Below are 14,957 nucleotides of genomic sequence, written 5' to 3' on the forward strand. Positions count from 1 at the left end.
CGAAGCAGAGGAGGTCCTCCGGCCAGAGGACAAACGACTTGAGCAATGCTCAAAAGGAGTCTTCTTGCAGACTCATGGGCCTTTAAGAGTGCTGCAGCGGCATCCTTCTTTTCCAGAGCTATGCTCTTGTGGCTTCGTCAGCTCCAACCACACCTGTCTCCAGATGACTTACGGGGCCAACAGGATTTCAACAAAATCTTCGCAGCTGCCCAATATGTAGCAGATGCTACCCTCCAATCTTCCAGATTTGCAGCCAGGTCAGTAGCAGCCTCCACAACGGCCAGAAGACTTCTATGGCTCCGCCCTTAGCAGGCGGGAGTAAGACAGAAGTGGCAGTTAGCCATGGGTCCGCTGAAACGTGACCTCCTCTTCGGAGACCTTCTGGACCCTCTCCTTACAGAGACCACAAACAAGAAAAAGGTCTTGGGACCTACCACCAAGAAGGCCCCTAAACCGTAGCCCTTTCGGCGCACAGGGCGTCTACAGGATCGGGGCTTCGCATTTCAAGGAGTCCAGGTCAGTATTCCCCTCGGTTTCGATCCCAATCTAGAACCACCAGGGGCAGAGGTTCCCGTTATCAGAGAGGATCCTCTTCTACCAGGGCTTCCAAAAGAGCCAGATGGTAAGTTTTCCTCCTTTTCCCATAGGCGGTCGCCTAGCCTGGTTCTCTTCCGCCTGGCACCGTTCTTGTAAGGACCCCTGGGTCATTGACTCTGTGGAAAGGAGCCTAAAGTTAGAGTTCATTTCACCTCCTCCTAACCGTTTTTATTTCTTGTCCTTCTCCCAGTTCCCCTCCATCTCGTATCCGAATGGAGGAGGCTATTTCTCATTTGTTGACTATTAGAGCTATTCAACCGGTCCCCTCTCTCCAGAGAGGTTTAGGCTTTCTCCCATCCTCTTCAGGGTCCCTAAGACCTCTGGAGGCTGGAGAGCCATCTTAAATCTAAAAAAAAAAAAAAAAAAAAATGGAACCGGTTCATAAAATATAGGATTTTCAAAATGCATTCCTTATCTTCCATTTTTAGCAGCTCTACATCGGGGAGACTTTATGGTGTCTCTGGATCTCACGGAGGCCTCCCTCCATATCCCCATTGTCAAGGTCCATAGGAAATTTCTGCGCTTTGCCTTTCAAGGCAGGCATTTTCAGTGTAGGGCCATGCCATTTGGGCTCTACTCAGCTCCCAGAGTCTTCTCTAAACTCTTGGGATCCTTGGCGGCTCATATCCGAGCTTCTCCCATTCATATTTTATGTTATTTAGATGACATTTTAATTCATGGAAATTCCAGAACTGGGTGGCGGCAGACCTCTCTTTTACCATGTCGGTTCTACAGAATCATGGTTTCTCCATAATTCTTGAAGGGAGCCACCTTGATCCATCCACTTCCATGCTGCATCTGGGAACTATCATTAATTCTGAGTTATCCCAGGTTTTCCTCTCCACTGAGAGAAAACGCAGTTTTTTGGATCTCATTGCTCGCATCCTGCCCCAGCAATCTACCTCCTTTGCCACCCTATCTTCCCTTTGGGTAAAATGGTGTCATCTATTGGTATTGTTCCCTGGGCCTGTCTTCACGCCAGGGAACTACAGTGGCTTCTATTACCTCCCAGAGATCGGGCCACAGCTACTCGAATCGTCGCCATTCCACCGACGGTTCGCAGATCCCTCAAGTGGTGGACTTCTCCAGCCCTAGACAAGGGATCTCCCTTCCAGTGCCCCGACCAGTGGTAGTCACCACAGATGCCAGCCTCTCGGGCTGGGGAGCCCACGCCCAGGGTCTTTTAGCTCAGGGCACATGGTCACTGGAGGAGGCTTCCAGGCCCGTCAATTGATTAGAATTAAGAGCCGTGTCTCTAGCTCTAAAACAATTCCAATCTCACACCTCCAACCAGCATGTGCTGATTTTCACCGACAATATAGCCACCAAAAGCCATATTTGCAGACGGGGAGGCACAAGAGCCTAGGCCTCAGGAGGGAGGCCCTGAAGTTAGGCCTTTGGGCAGAGAAGAATCTCCAGTCGCTTCTAGCCGACCACATCTCGGGGAACCTCAACGTCCAAGCGGACTGGCTCTCGCGAGCGACCATAGATCCAGGCGAGTGGAACCTCCATCAGTCACTGTTCCACCAAATCTGCCTCAGGTTCGGCCATCCAGTGTTGGATCTATTGGCGACCAAAGCCAATGCCCAGCTCCCTCACTTCATCTCCAGGTTCCCGTCTCCGGGAGCAGAGGCAATCACTGCTCTCAGGAGTCCTTGGCCTCCAGGTCTATTGTATGCCTTTCCTCCAATTCCAATTCTGCCAGACGTGATCAACAAAATTCTCCTGGAGAAGGCCCGAGTAATTCTGATTGCTCCTCACTGGCCTCGCAGGCCCTGGTTCGCGGACCTCCAACAATGTCCGTCCAGGACCCCTGGCGACTCCCCGTTTCGGAGGATATGTTGCGACAGGGGGCCTCCTTCCATCCAGACCCAGAGTGGTTCCTCCTCACCGCCTGGTTATTATCCGGAGGGACTTAGACCTGCGAGGGTATGACCCGGACACAGTGGAAATCATCCTGAAGTCTGGAAGAGGGTCTACCAACCGGATCTACGACCATACTTGGTCCAAATTCCATCAGTGGTGCTTGCAGGAGGGCTTATCTCCCCTGTGTCTTCCCATCCACAGGATAATCACCTTCCTCATGAAAGGCTTCCACCAAGGCCTCTCTACCAGCACCATCCGCCGACACCTGGCCGCCATCTCTTCCGTCTTGGCGGGGCCTCGCAGGCAGCCCCTCCGCTCCCTTCCAGAAATCCAAGAATTTCTAAGAGGAGTGGCCAACCTCAGGCCTTCTAAAATCCACAGATATCTCACCTGGGACTTGCCACGGGTTCTCCACTCTCTTATTCAGGCACCTTACGAACCCCTGAACTCTGCGTCCCTCAGGTACCTATCCTTCAAGGTAGCATTCCTGGTGGCGATTACATCCGCCCGACGCATATCTGAGTTGGCAGCCTTTTCTATCAGACAGGACCTCTGGCAGTTTCATCAGGACAAGGTGGTTCTGCGACTGGACCCCACCTTTCTACCAAAGGTCAGTTCCATGTCCCACAGATCTCAGGTTATCATATTACCTTCCTTCTGCCTCCAACGAGAGCATCCCCTGGCAACTAGATGGCACACTCTGGATCTCACTAGAGCGCTAAAGGTTTATATCCAACGCACAAGATCCATCCGGAGGTCTGAAGCACTCTTCATAGCCTACCATCCCAGATCCTTGGGATCCAGAGTGTCTTCTACAGTAATAGGTCGTTGGATCAGAGGGACCATCTCTAAGGCCTACGAGACAGCTTCCCTTTCCATTCCAAGGAATATTACAGCGCACCCCACCAGAAGTGCTGCCACATCTGCCACTTGGGCGACTCAGGCTCCGTTGGAAGAAGTCTGCAAAGCAGCCACTTGGGCCTCGCCAAATTCCTTCATCAACGATTCGTACGCATCAGCGGACGCTGCCTTCGGCAGAAGAGTACTCCAATCCGTTATCTCTCACGATAGCAAGGTACTCCCACCCTAGGGACCTATCTCTTGGGTATGTCCCATGTGACTGCTGGACCCACTCCTTCAGTACGGAGAATAGGCGTTGATTGCTTACCTGAACGCCTCTTCTCGTACGGTGAGTGGGTACAGCAGTCACTTCCCTCCCTTTGTGTGGTCTTCTTTACCTTCTATTCTATTTTCTTATAACACATGAGAGTTGAACATTAAAGAGCTTCACTACTGAGCCTAGTCTATGGATTCGCGAATTCTGGGGAAGGGGCGGATCCAGCAGTCTTTTTTAATACTAGGCTCAGTTCCAACGGATTGGACAGGAGCAACCCATGTGACTGCTGTACCCACTCACCGTACGAGAAGAGGCGTTCAGGTAAGCAATCAACGCCTATTTTCTACTCAAGTGGAGATTGTCAATTTGTGGCATTCTAATTTGGCTCAATATAATAAGCTATATTTCCTAGAATCCAATTAACATTAAAAAGAAATAGTAAATAGTGATATAATGCAAATAATAATTTGTTAAATGTTGGGAAAATAAAACCGTCTTTGGCATCAGAATAATAAATATTGGCACCAGGCAGATATATCTTGGTTATCTCACTCTTTGCATTTGAAACCTATTGAGTCTATGATATTTTGTTGCATATATTTTAATCTTGAATTTGTTAGCATTTTTAAAAAATGCAGTAAAAGGTGATTCCTAAGTTGTTACTTTATTTTTTTTTGTTTATTTACTATGAATATTTGTAGGTTTACTGTGGCTGTTATCATTAGATTCCTGAAGGCTCTAAGTAATTTACATCTGCCAGTAATAAAAGATTTAAAAAGTACAGGTAGTCCTTGGCAACCACTATTGAACCCAAAATTTCTATTGTTAAATTAGACATTTGTGAAGAGAGTTTTACCTTATTTTATGACAATTTTTTGCCACCGTTGTTAAGTGAATCATTGAAGTTGTTAAGTTAGTAACACAGTCACTAAGTCTTTGTTGCTAACTTAACTGCAAAAAAATGGGGTACAGCAGCAGATTTTTATAAGGGGACTTGGTCCTGGGTGTGGAAGTACATGCTGATTCTAGGGTGACACTTGAGAGGGGTGTGTGTGTGTATGTATGTATGTATGTGGTGTGGATCTTCACTGCCGGTTTGCTTCCTGATGCGCTGCACATGCACAGTACTAAAAACCGAATTGCTGCGCATGCGCAGAAGCAAAAAACAAGATGGTGGAGTCTATGGTGCCGCTAAGAGAGCCAGTTTGGGGACGTGGCAGGACTGAGTCGCTGCTGGTCCTAACAACCCAGGCCACCAAATTACTACTAGTTCTATAGAACCAGTTCGAACCAACAGGAAACCACCTCCGGTAATGTATATGAAAGTGTGTATTCTTGTGAACATGAAATACAGTTGGGAGACCTAATTTAATTAACTCTGTGTTTGCAGACCTTATCTTTTGATATGTGAATTAGGTCTGGGTAACTTTGGGAGTTTGAGGAATTTTGCTAATTTAATTGATGAGCTTAGTTTCAGCTTGACTGTGAATCATCTAGTGGAAACACTGACTCCGAGACAGTTGTGGATTCTGTTAATATTTTAAGGCAGTGCTTCTCAAATAGTGGGGTTCGCGCCCCGTGCTTTTTTTGCTGCAGGGAGAAGGATGCCTGTCCTACCAGACACTTGTATCGGTACCTTCATCGTGTTCCTCGGCGTTGTGTCCAGGACAGCCCGTTTTAAAAGAAAATATCTTGTGAATGTAATCAAACTTCTCGAACTCGCAAGACATTTTCTTGTAGAATGGGCTGCCCTGGACACAACGCCAAGGAATGCAAAGTGTCAGGTAGGACGCACGTTTTGTGGTGGGGTGCAATTGGGGGGTGGCAGGTCGGGTGGGCCGGGCCATGAGACATGCATTGGCAGAGATTTGGGGGTGCACAAAATGTTTACTTTTTCCTGGGGGGGGGGGGCGACAGAAAATAATTGAGAAGCCCTGTTTTAAGGGAATATGGAAACCTTATAAAGAATAAAATACATTTGGATATAAAACTTCTCACAACAGCTGGATTCTAAAGTGAGAAGTAATTTCCCTGGAATGTAGACCTTTGGCTACAAACCCAGTGTTAAAGGGAGGGAGGGAGAGAGAGAGAGAGAGAGAGAGAGACCTTCTGCATATGTTTGGAAACTCTTGACTCGGTCCTTTGAGAACCAGGATCTACCATGGAAAACAAATTCCTATCAGAGCTGGGCTCTTATGCAGTCTGAACCTTGGATCACTGAAGCTGGTGACCGCCCTGCCAAACAAAAAGCTCTTCACAATTTTTCTTGCACACATAATCCTTTAGCTTCTCTCATGCCTCTTCCCCATTCCCTCCCACCCACCCACTTTCCTCTCCGTTTAATCATTCCACTCTGCCCCCTCGGAAAAAAAGATTTCAGTGTTTGACCGTTGCACAGAAGCATCTTTGTTGAGAGCAAAGCGTGCCTTTCAGTATCTGTGGAATTGGAGCAAAAGGGAAGGAGGTGAGGGCTCAGACAAACCCCCGACTCTGGGCAACTCTGAAAGGAAACTATTTCATACATGAATACCAGTCTCTCACCTAGTAGGATAAGCGAGCCAGCTAATATTACAGAAGCACTAAAAGGGAGGGGGGGATTATGTGTGCTTTGCTGTGAGTAACCTGTGAGTAGAATCTGTGGGTTGTATTCAGTGACGGGTTCCACCCAGTACAATTGTATGCATGGTATGTTTGTATGTATGTTTGGTTTTTTATATTAAGGGTTTTTTAATTCGCTTTTAGTATTGGATTATTATTGTACACTGTTTATGATTGCTGTTAGCTGCCCCAAGTTTTCGGAGAGGGGCGGCATATAAATCCAATTAATAATAATAATAATAATAATAATAATAATAATAATAATAATCAGTGGTCTGTTAGGATTTTTAACGGGTTCCGGAGGCCAGCTTGGCCGCGCACGCACCCGACATGTGTATGCACGCCCCCGCGCAAGATTTCGCTTCTGCGCATGTGCCCTGAAGCAAAATCTCATTCAAGGACACTTGCGCAGGCAAGATTTTGGCAATTTTTGCCCATGTGAGCGTCCTCGCGCGAGATATCGCTTTAGGTGCATGTGCAGAAGCAAAATCTCATGGGGCGTGCGCACTTATGTCAGGCATGCGCCCGCCTGCCCTGGCCTCGGGATCCCATACCAGTAGGAAAAAGTAAGTGGAGCCCTTCCCTGGTTGTATTTATGAGGTAGATATCTATGAGGGATTTATGTTTCTAATGCCAGACACTTACAAAAAAGATATTGACAAAATTGAACGGGTCCAAAGACGGGCTACAAGAATGGTGGAAGGTCTTAAGCATAAAACGTATCAGGAAAGACTTAATGAACTCAATCTGTATAGTCTGGAGGACAGAAGGAAAAGGGGGGGGGACATGATCGAAACATTTAAATATGTTAAAAGGTTAAATAAGGTTCAGGAGGGAGGTGTTTTTAATAGGAAAGTGAACATAAGAACAAGGGGACACAATCTGAAGTTAGTTGGGGGAAAGATCAAAAGCAACGTGAGAAAATATTATTTCACTGAAAGAGTAGTAGATCCTTGGAACAAACTTCCAGCAGACGTGGTTGGTAAATCCACAGTAACTGAATTTAAACACGCCTGGGATAAACATATATCCATCCTAAGATAAAATACAGGAAATAGTATAAGGGCAGACTAGATGGACCATGAGGTCTTTTTCTGCCGTCAGTCTTCTATGTTTCTATGTTTCTTACAGAATAACAAGCCTTTCCTAAGAAACATCTCCATTTTGAGATAAATTGTGTACATTTTTAATGGGTCAGGAATCTCGTATGCATAAGCCCTGTGAGTCCTGCCTCCCCCCCCCACCTTAATGTATTCTCCCCCCCATGTTGATCCTTCTTGGCACAGCTTAGATTACTGTTTTGAAGTGTTTGATTACAGGATGTACTATACATATTTATGTTTGCTTGTAATTTTTCTTGGCTCGGCCAATGTAATTCAAATTATATCTTCCCTTGCCAATGGGAGACGTTTTAAAATTACACCCCTGGGGTAATTGCTAGCATCAAATGTACAAAGTCCCCCTGTGAACTTCCTGTCGCCGAATTGAAGGCTGCAGAAGAAGGCGGCTTTTCCTCTCAAATTTAGTTTCCCCTCCACCTCTCCTGTGGTGGACAGATCTCTTGGTAATTGCATCCTGAGGCAATAAATATCTCCTCTCTTCAAGAAAGGTGATTCAATCCATCAGCTCTGTATCATTTTACCAAGGAGACGTCGTTGAAGAGGATATCAGCAAGCAATTGTGACATGAGATCTGAAATGATACACGCCAGAGAAAGTCATAGAGGCTGAAGATTCCTCTAGCTCTTGTCATTTATTTATTTATTTATTTATTTATTCATTCATTCATTCATTCATTCATTCATTCATTCATTCATTTATTGGATTTGTATGCCGCCCCTCTCCGTAGACTCGGGGCAGCTAACAACAATGATAAAAACAGCATGTAAACAATCCAATCCAATACTAAAATAACTAAAAAAAAACCTTATTATAAAAACCAAACATACATACAGACATACCATGAGTAAATTGTAAAGGCCTAGGGGGAAAGAATATCTCAGTTCCCCCATGCCTGACGGCAGAGGTGGGTTTTAAGAAGTTTACGAAAGCTGAGGAGGGTGGGGGCAATTCTAATCTCTGGGGGGAGTTGGTTCCAGATAATCCTCGACTTGGATTTGGGACCAGAATTTCTGGTCTGCTAAGCAAGGTGGATATTAATCGAGCGCCGCCCAATTTTACGACTTTGTTTGCTTGCTAGCCTTAAGCAAATTACTACAGTCAGTAAGTGAATCAAGAGGTTGTTAAGAGAATCTTTAACAACTTAAAGGAGCCGCACAGTGGTTAGAATGCGGTACTGCAGGCTACTTCTGCTGACTGCCAGCTGCCTGCAATTTGGCAGTTCAAATCTCACCAGACTCATGGTTGACTCAGCCACCCATCCTTCCGAGGTGGGTAAAATGAGGACCCAAATTGTTGTGGGCAATATGCCGACTCTAAACCACTTAGAAGGGCTGTAAAACACTGTGAAGCGGTATATAAGTCTAAGCTAAGTGAATCAGACTTCCTCTATTGACTTTGCTCCTTGGAAGCCAGCTGGGAAAGTTTCAAATGGTGATCACTTGACGCTGTAACCATTGTAAAGACGTTACGAACTAATTTTGATCATGTGGCCATGGGAATGCTGTGATGGTCATAAGAACCTATGTTTTTTCCCCCTCGGATGCCATTGTAACTTCACATGGTCACTAAATGAATGAATGTAAGTCGAGAACTACCTGTAATACAAAGGAGTTTTAAATTTTTGAGTGGATGCGGTATAACTTGCTAGTGAAACAAGAGGGCCTCCAAGAAGCATCTAGGTTATTTATTTATTTATTATTTATTTATTGGATTTGTATGCCGCCCCTCTCCGTAGACTCGGGGCGGCTAACAACAATAATAAAAACAGCATGTAAATCCAATACTACAACAACTAAAAAACCCTTATTTTAAAACCAATCATACCTACAAACAAACATACCATGCATAAATTGTAAAGGCCTAGGGGGAAAGAGTATCTCAGTTCCCCCATGCCTAATGGCAGAGGTGGGTTTTAAGGAGCTTATGAAAGGCGAGGAGGGTGGGTTCAATTCTAATCCTCAGGGGGAGTTGGTTCCAGAGGGCCGGGGCCGCCACAAAGAAGGCTCTTCCCCTGGGCCCCACCAAACGACATTGTTTAGTTGACGGGACCCGGAGAAGGCCCACTTTAAAGCTTGTGGACTTCAACTCCCAGAATTCTCCAACCAGCAAGCCTTAAAGTTGCCAAGTTTGGGGACCCCTTATCTAGGTAGCTATTGCTGGAAATGGGTTAAGGAGCAATGTAATTAGAAATTTAAAAGTCTTAAAAGAGACCTCCATCTCTCTACAATTTGGTTCATTTCCCTTCACACTTCTCCACTAGTAGTTTTATGGTGCTGATTTCCCCTCTTTTAGGAGCACCTGTTTTTATAGTGCAGGTAATCTTCCCTTATCATTTAGTGACTGTTCAAAGTTACAACAGGACGGAAAAAAGTGACTCAAAGCCATTTTTCACACTTAAAACCATAACAGCATCTCCACAGTCATGTGATCAAAGTTCAGATGCTTGGCAACTGACTCATACTTATGACGGTTACAAAGTCTTGGCGGAGGTTCATGTGTCCACGTTTGGCGGCCATCTGACGAAGCAAAATCAATGGGGAAATCGATTCACTTAGCAGCCATGTTACTAACGTAACAATTGCTGTGTTTCACTTAACAACTGGCAAAAAAAGTTGTAAAGTGGGCCCAAACTCGTTCAACAACTGTCTCACTTAGCAACACAAATTTTGGGCTCAATTGTGGTTATAAGTTGAAGACCCTTTTAAAAATAAAATGAGCTGTAGAAATGATGGCGATGATACAGTGATGTATCTACAGAGGACAAGGTAGTACATTTGGCCCTTCTGTTCCCTTTTTCCATTTTTTTAATGGTTTCTTTCTAAATAAAGAGGGGGGGAAATGGCAGTAGGTCTCTTTAAAAAAATGCTAAGAGAAAGTCTCTTTTTAAGAAAGTAAAAAAAATGTGCTATGCCTATTGAAGATTTATACCTATTCTCAAATGGGGGTTGCCACTGCCACCGTTACTGGTGCACTGTGCGTGCAGCTCCAGATGTCCTGTGGGTGCATGCATGCGCCCAGCAAGAGTTTGCTTCTGCGCATGCACAGGAAGCAAAATCTCGTGGGGACACACATGTACGTGAAATTTCAGCGATTTTTTTTTGCTTCCGCGCATATTTAGAAGGAAAAAAGGCATCAAAATCTCATGCGTGTAAACATCTCATGCGCAGAAGCAAAATCTCACTATGATGCACACATGTGCCCGCAGGATACCCAGAGCTGCGCACACAGCTCTATATTTACTACCCGTGCAACGTCCTCAAACGTACTGGTAGGAACCCGATACTGCCTATTCTACTTATTTTTGTTCAGAGAAAACCAATATTAAGATTCATTGTCATATCAATCAATTAGTTGCTGAAAATTCAGAAGGAATGACCCCAAAGGGGCTGTAGCCCCTATCACCAATATTTGCTTTAAACCCCCAAAGTACCTTTTCCTGGCCTAGTTAATCCACAGACAACCAGCTGGAAATTCAGGAATTTGATGTCTCAGTGCTTTTGAAAAATTGGGGGCTGGGGAAGGAATCTTTCAATGGCTTGTGACCATATCAACAATGACCTTATTCCCATTGAACAAGTTTGATGCAGCTTTAGATGAAAAAAATGTTGGGAAGGAAAATTATGAAAAAAATGTTTTTGTTTGTGCCAGCCAGATTGTAGAATATCTTCTCTTATTTATTTAGCAAATATTTATTTATGTACTTATTTTGCAAATTAGTACATTTCAGCAAATGTATATACTTTTAAAAGGGCCTTTTCAAAATCTTGATTTTTATTACATACACTGTAGCTGTTTCTAAACTTCTATTTATTCTTGCTTCATTTTTGTCCCACTTAAGGCCACATGGCTTTATTTGCCAATGATTTTGTTTATTGTTAGTTTAAAAAAGAAATAAAATAAAGATAGTTTATAAATCAACCAAGGCTTTCACAGTTCCATTAATTTTATTCCCCACTATCTTCTCCCATCACATTAAGCTCCGAGGAAAAGACTAGATTTTTAAGATAACAGAATAATCTTTCATTTTAAAAGCTTTCTCTTTCGAATATCAGGAGCTCAAGGGAAGCTGAATAGCTCCAGTGGCAGAGATCGGGAACTAAGCAATGATTTGGTTGGCTTTAACACAGACCTCTGGCTGCTTGTCTGATAGCTTGTTTAGTCTTGTTGGAGGTTTTTCTTAGCAATTTTCCATAATTACCATATTTTGTATCCTCAGCCAATTCACCTTCACCCCAGGGCTGCAGTTTAAAGCCCCAGGTTTATCTCTGAAGTCAAACCCCAAAAGAGGAGATAAAAAGCATTGCTTAATGAATTAAATGCTTTCTTGGTCATGTTTCCTCTCCTCTCCTTAGCTTGGATTTGCATTCTCTGGTTTGGTTTGGGTTTTTTCCTTCCCCCCTTTGCTTTCTGTGGAAATCTGTCCGTTTCTGGCTCTTAATGTGTGCTTTGTTTTCATTTCTCTCTCCCCCAGCTGACTTGGAAAATGAAGACTGGTGCCTGGGATCAGAGCTGACGTCAGCCAACATAAAGTCAGAACCAGCAGTGATTGAGACATCCGGCCTGGCTCCTTCAGGCAGCCTTACTGCTTCGCCCAACCCCACCATCCTGGAAGGGGAAGAGCAACCGATGCAGAATGATGGCCCAGTATGATTTCTGTTACTCAAAGTCTTGATTAGCAAATGCATAATCTGGTCAAACTGGATTTCTCCGAGAGCTCGATCAGCGTTGTAGTTCTCCATAGGTCAGCCAGGTGGGGAGGGCGGGGGGAGACAGGATGGACACTTCCTGCAGCACCCTGCCAGCCAAAATGGGGCACAGGGGCTATGTGAGGCCTTCCCATTTTTGGCCTGGCCGGCCTCCTCTGCACCACTTTGTCAACAAAAATGGGGCACAGGGGGCTGCTCGAGGCCCGTCTACATTCCATTTTTGGTCTGGATGGTCTCCTGCATCACTTTGTCAGGAAAAATGGGGCATGAGAAGGATGCCCTGTTTTGGCTGCCAGGGACACCACGGGCATGTCCTTTGTTATTTTCCAGGCCCCATGGGCCAGATTTAAGCACCTTGAGTTTGACACTCTTGCCCTAGACAGCGAAAAACATTGTCTTATCTAATTTGAGACAGAGGTGATAAGAGAAGGCAGAAGTAAAATTCTTTGTCCCAGTCATATGATGTTTTATTTTAAAAAGTTGAAGGAGAAATAAGGTCATACATGATTTACCACTTAATGACTGCAACACTTAGTGATAGAATTGTGCTCTGCTCTCTACTGCAACAAACCAGCAGAAGAATTGTTGCCAGCTTTCCATTTTCTGATCTTACATGTCCCAAGTGGAAGGCACCATTCACAAGTATCTAAAAATGGTACATCCCATTCTATGAGAACTTATTTGCTGGGAATTGGGTGGCACATGCGCTTAATAAATTATGGCTCATTGTAGAGTCAGCCAAATGTTTATCCTGGATTTGGCATTTTTATCCACCTAACAAGATCCTTTCCAAAGACCTGGCATAGGTAGATGTGGATGTTTGATAATAAAAGTATTGTAATGAATAAGGCTGTTTTTTGCAACCGACCAATGGTGATCGTGTTGTTTTTGTATTTTCCATTCCATATATGGATCCGGTCATCAGTGCCCGTGGCTAATTGGAGCATGAAACATGCCTACAATGGCACCTTGCAGCATGAAGAGGGTTATCAGAAAGCTAATGTCCACCTAGAGTTAATGAAGAAAGTGATGCCACATATGCTTTCATTTTATTTAATAAAGCAGAAAAGGGATAACAATCTGCCCTGATGCTAAACATGTTTCTTTCTGAATTTCTTCTCTTTCAGATTAAATCAGAGAGTCACGACATTCTTCCTGAGATTAAACTGGAGCCACATGAAGTGGATCAGTTTTTGAACCTTTCATCCAAGGAAGGTTTGTTGTTTAGCATAAAGTTTCCCCTGTATAATGATTGGCAAGAAAGAACATTATTTTTGATCAGGATTGTGTGTGGTTTACGATTGTTCAGTAGAAACATGGAGAAATTGTGACCCAAGGAAACTGAAAAAGAGGGTGGGGAGAGAGGCAGGAGATAGTTAAAGGTTTTAAGGTGCCCCTGGCAAGAAACATGGCTTGTCTGCTCATAGCCATTGACAAAGGAAGAATGCAATGAGTTTAAGAAGCTCTATTTTTCCTCTGAGCCACATAATTACAATGAGAAAACTGATAAAGGATCCCTAGGCTTTATCAATGCCTCCTTTTCTGTTGATCTTGTCAGCTACCAACAATTTCAATCTCTTTTATCCAAATGTGTCTACGTGTCTGTATGTTTACGTGTGTGTCCTAATTGAAGCATTGCCATTTTTTTAACCTGTGTCACATCATACATAAAATAAGGGGAAGATATTGATTGCATAGTTGTGGCTGCTATCTTACCAATTCTGTATCTTCATGCTCTCTGCACATAGATATTTCTTTATGAAATCTTGAAGTTGCAGAGGAGGATCATGCAGGAATGTTTAACCTCCAATTGTCGTCCCCCCCCCCTTTTCCCTCTCCTTTCATCCATGTTTGCATTAAGCCAGAGTTTACTATTAATTTGAAGCTGGAAATTTTTCCTTGATATCAAACCAGGATATTGAGCTAAGATCAGGGCAGGCTGATTGGTCTCTATGGTGGTCTGCTCATTTTTGTTAAGATAAGCTTTTCTTAGAAATTAGGAATATTGATTGTTGAATCTATTGCCTACTAAAAATACAGACAAAGAAATATGGTTTTCACAATGTTGTTAGCATTCCCTTTTCATGTTACAATTTTAATTCAATATATAATTTCTTAGAGTTGAGTTTTCTCAGCATTATGCAATAATACTTTGTGATATACTGCACTGAGTCAGTTCTTTGTGCAATTAACAGCTGTATAAATTTGATGAATGAATGAATGAATGAATGAAAAGGTAAAAGACTGCTCGTCTACTGATGATTATGTGAAAAAAGTGCTTTTCTTGGCAACAATATGGAAGTGACTTCTGGAAGATGATAGGTAGACAAATAGACAGATTGACAGACAGACAGGTAGATCATAATGGTGTCATTCCAGCCTGGAGTGTGAAAAAGCATACCATTTTCCATTATAATGATATAATTGCTTTACTCTAGAGATGCATAGGCTTGCTTATTTTCAAATTTTGAGGTAGGATCTTGGATTTTATGTTTGTTGTTGTTAATCTTTATACACAAAATCTTTGGTTCATGTGTAACTAATTTATTCACTCTTCCTTTCGCACACTTGTTTGAGAAAGATATTATTTAATTCAGCTATTTTTCTTACTTTTGTTGTGATTCCGCCTGAGGCTTCTCAGGGACCGGCTGGATCTCTGCCGGATCCATGCCCAGAGGAGGAGGACAGTGAACAGGAGGGGGAGGACCAGGCAGACGGGGGAGAGGAACGTCAGGAAGAGGAGGAGGGAGAGCAGCCTGAGACCCCGGGGGGGGGGGGGGGCTCTCCCCAGCTAGTAGCCTGGATTCATTGGATGAAGACGCACAGGCTATAATAGACATGAGGCAGCGATGTGCAGCTCAAAGACGGGGCCAATTAGAAAGGTATTTCCATCCCTGAATTGGCAACAGCTGGGTTTGGGTGTGGTTCTCCTCAGCAGGGTTGAAAAGGCAG

General features: G+C 43.9%; 1 protein-coding gene across 1 annotated transcript in view; it reads left to right on the forward strand.

Moving 5' to 3' along the window:
* CREB3L2 (cAMP responsive element binding protein 3 like 2) overlaps window positions 1–14,957 on the forward strand; it is a 103,541-nt gene that overhangs the window by 70,857 nt on the left and 17,727 nt on the right. The window contains exons 3-4 of the mRNA XM_070756353.1: window positions 11,771–11,943; window positions 13,133–13,220. Coding sequence (XP_070612454.1) covers window positions 11,771–11,943; window positions 13,133–13,220 — 261 coding nt within the window. The remainder of the gene's footprint in view (window positions 1–11,770; window positions 11,944–13,132; window positions 13,221–14,957) is intronic.

This window comes from Erythrolamprus reginae, chromosome 6 (assembly GCF_031021105.1).
Source record: "Erythrolamprus reginae isolate rEryReg1 chromosome 6, rEryReg1.hap1, whole genome shotgun sequence".
Classification (NCBI taxonomy): domain Eukaryota; kingdom Metazoa; phylum Chordata; class Lepidosauria; order Squamata; family Dipsadidae; genus Erythrolamprus; species Erythrolamprus reginae.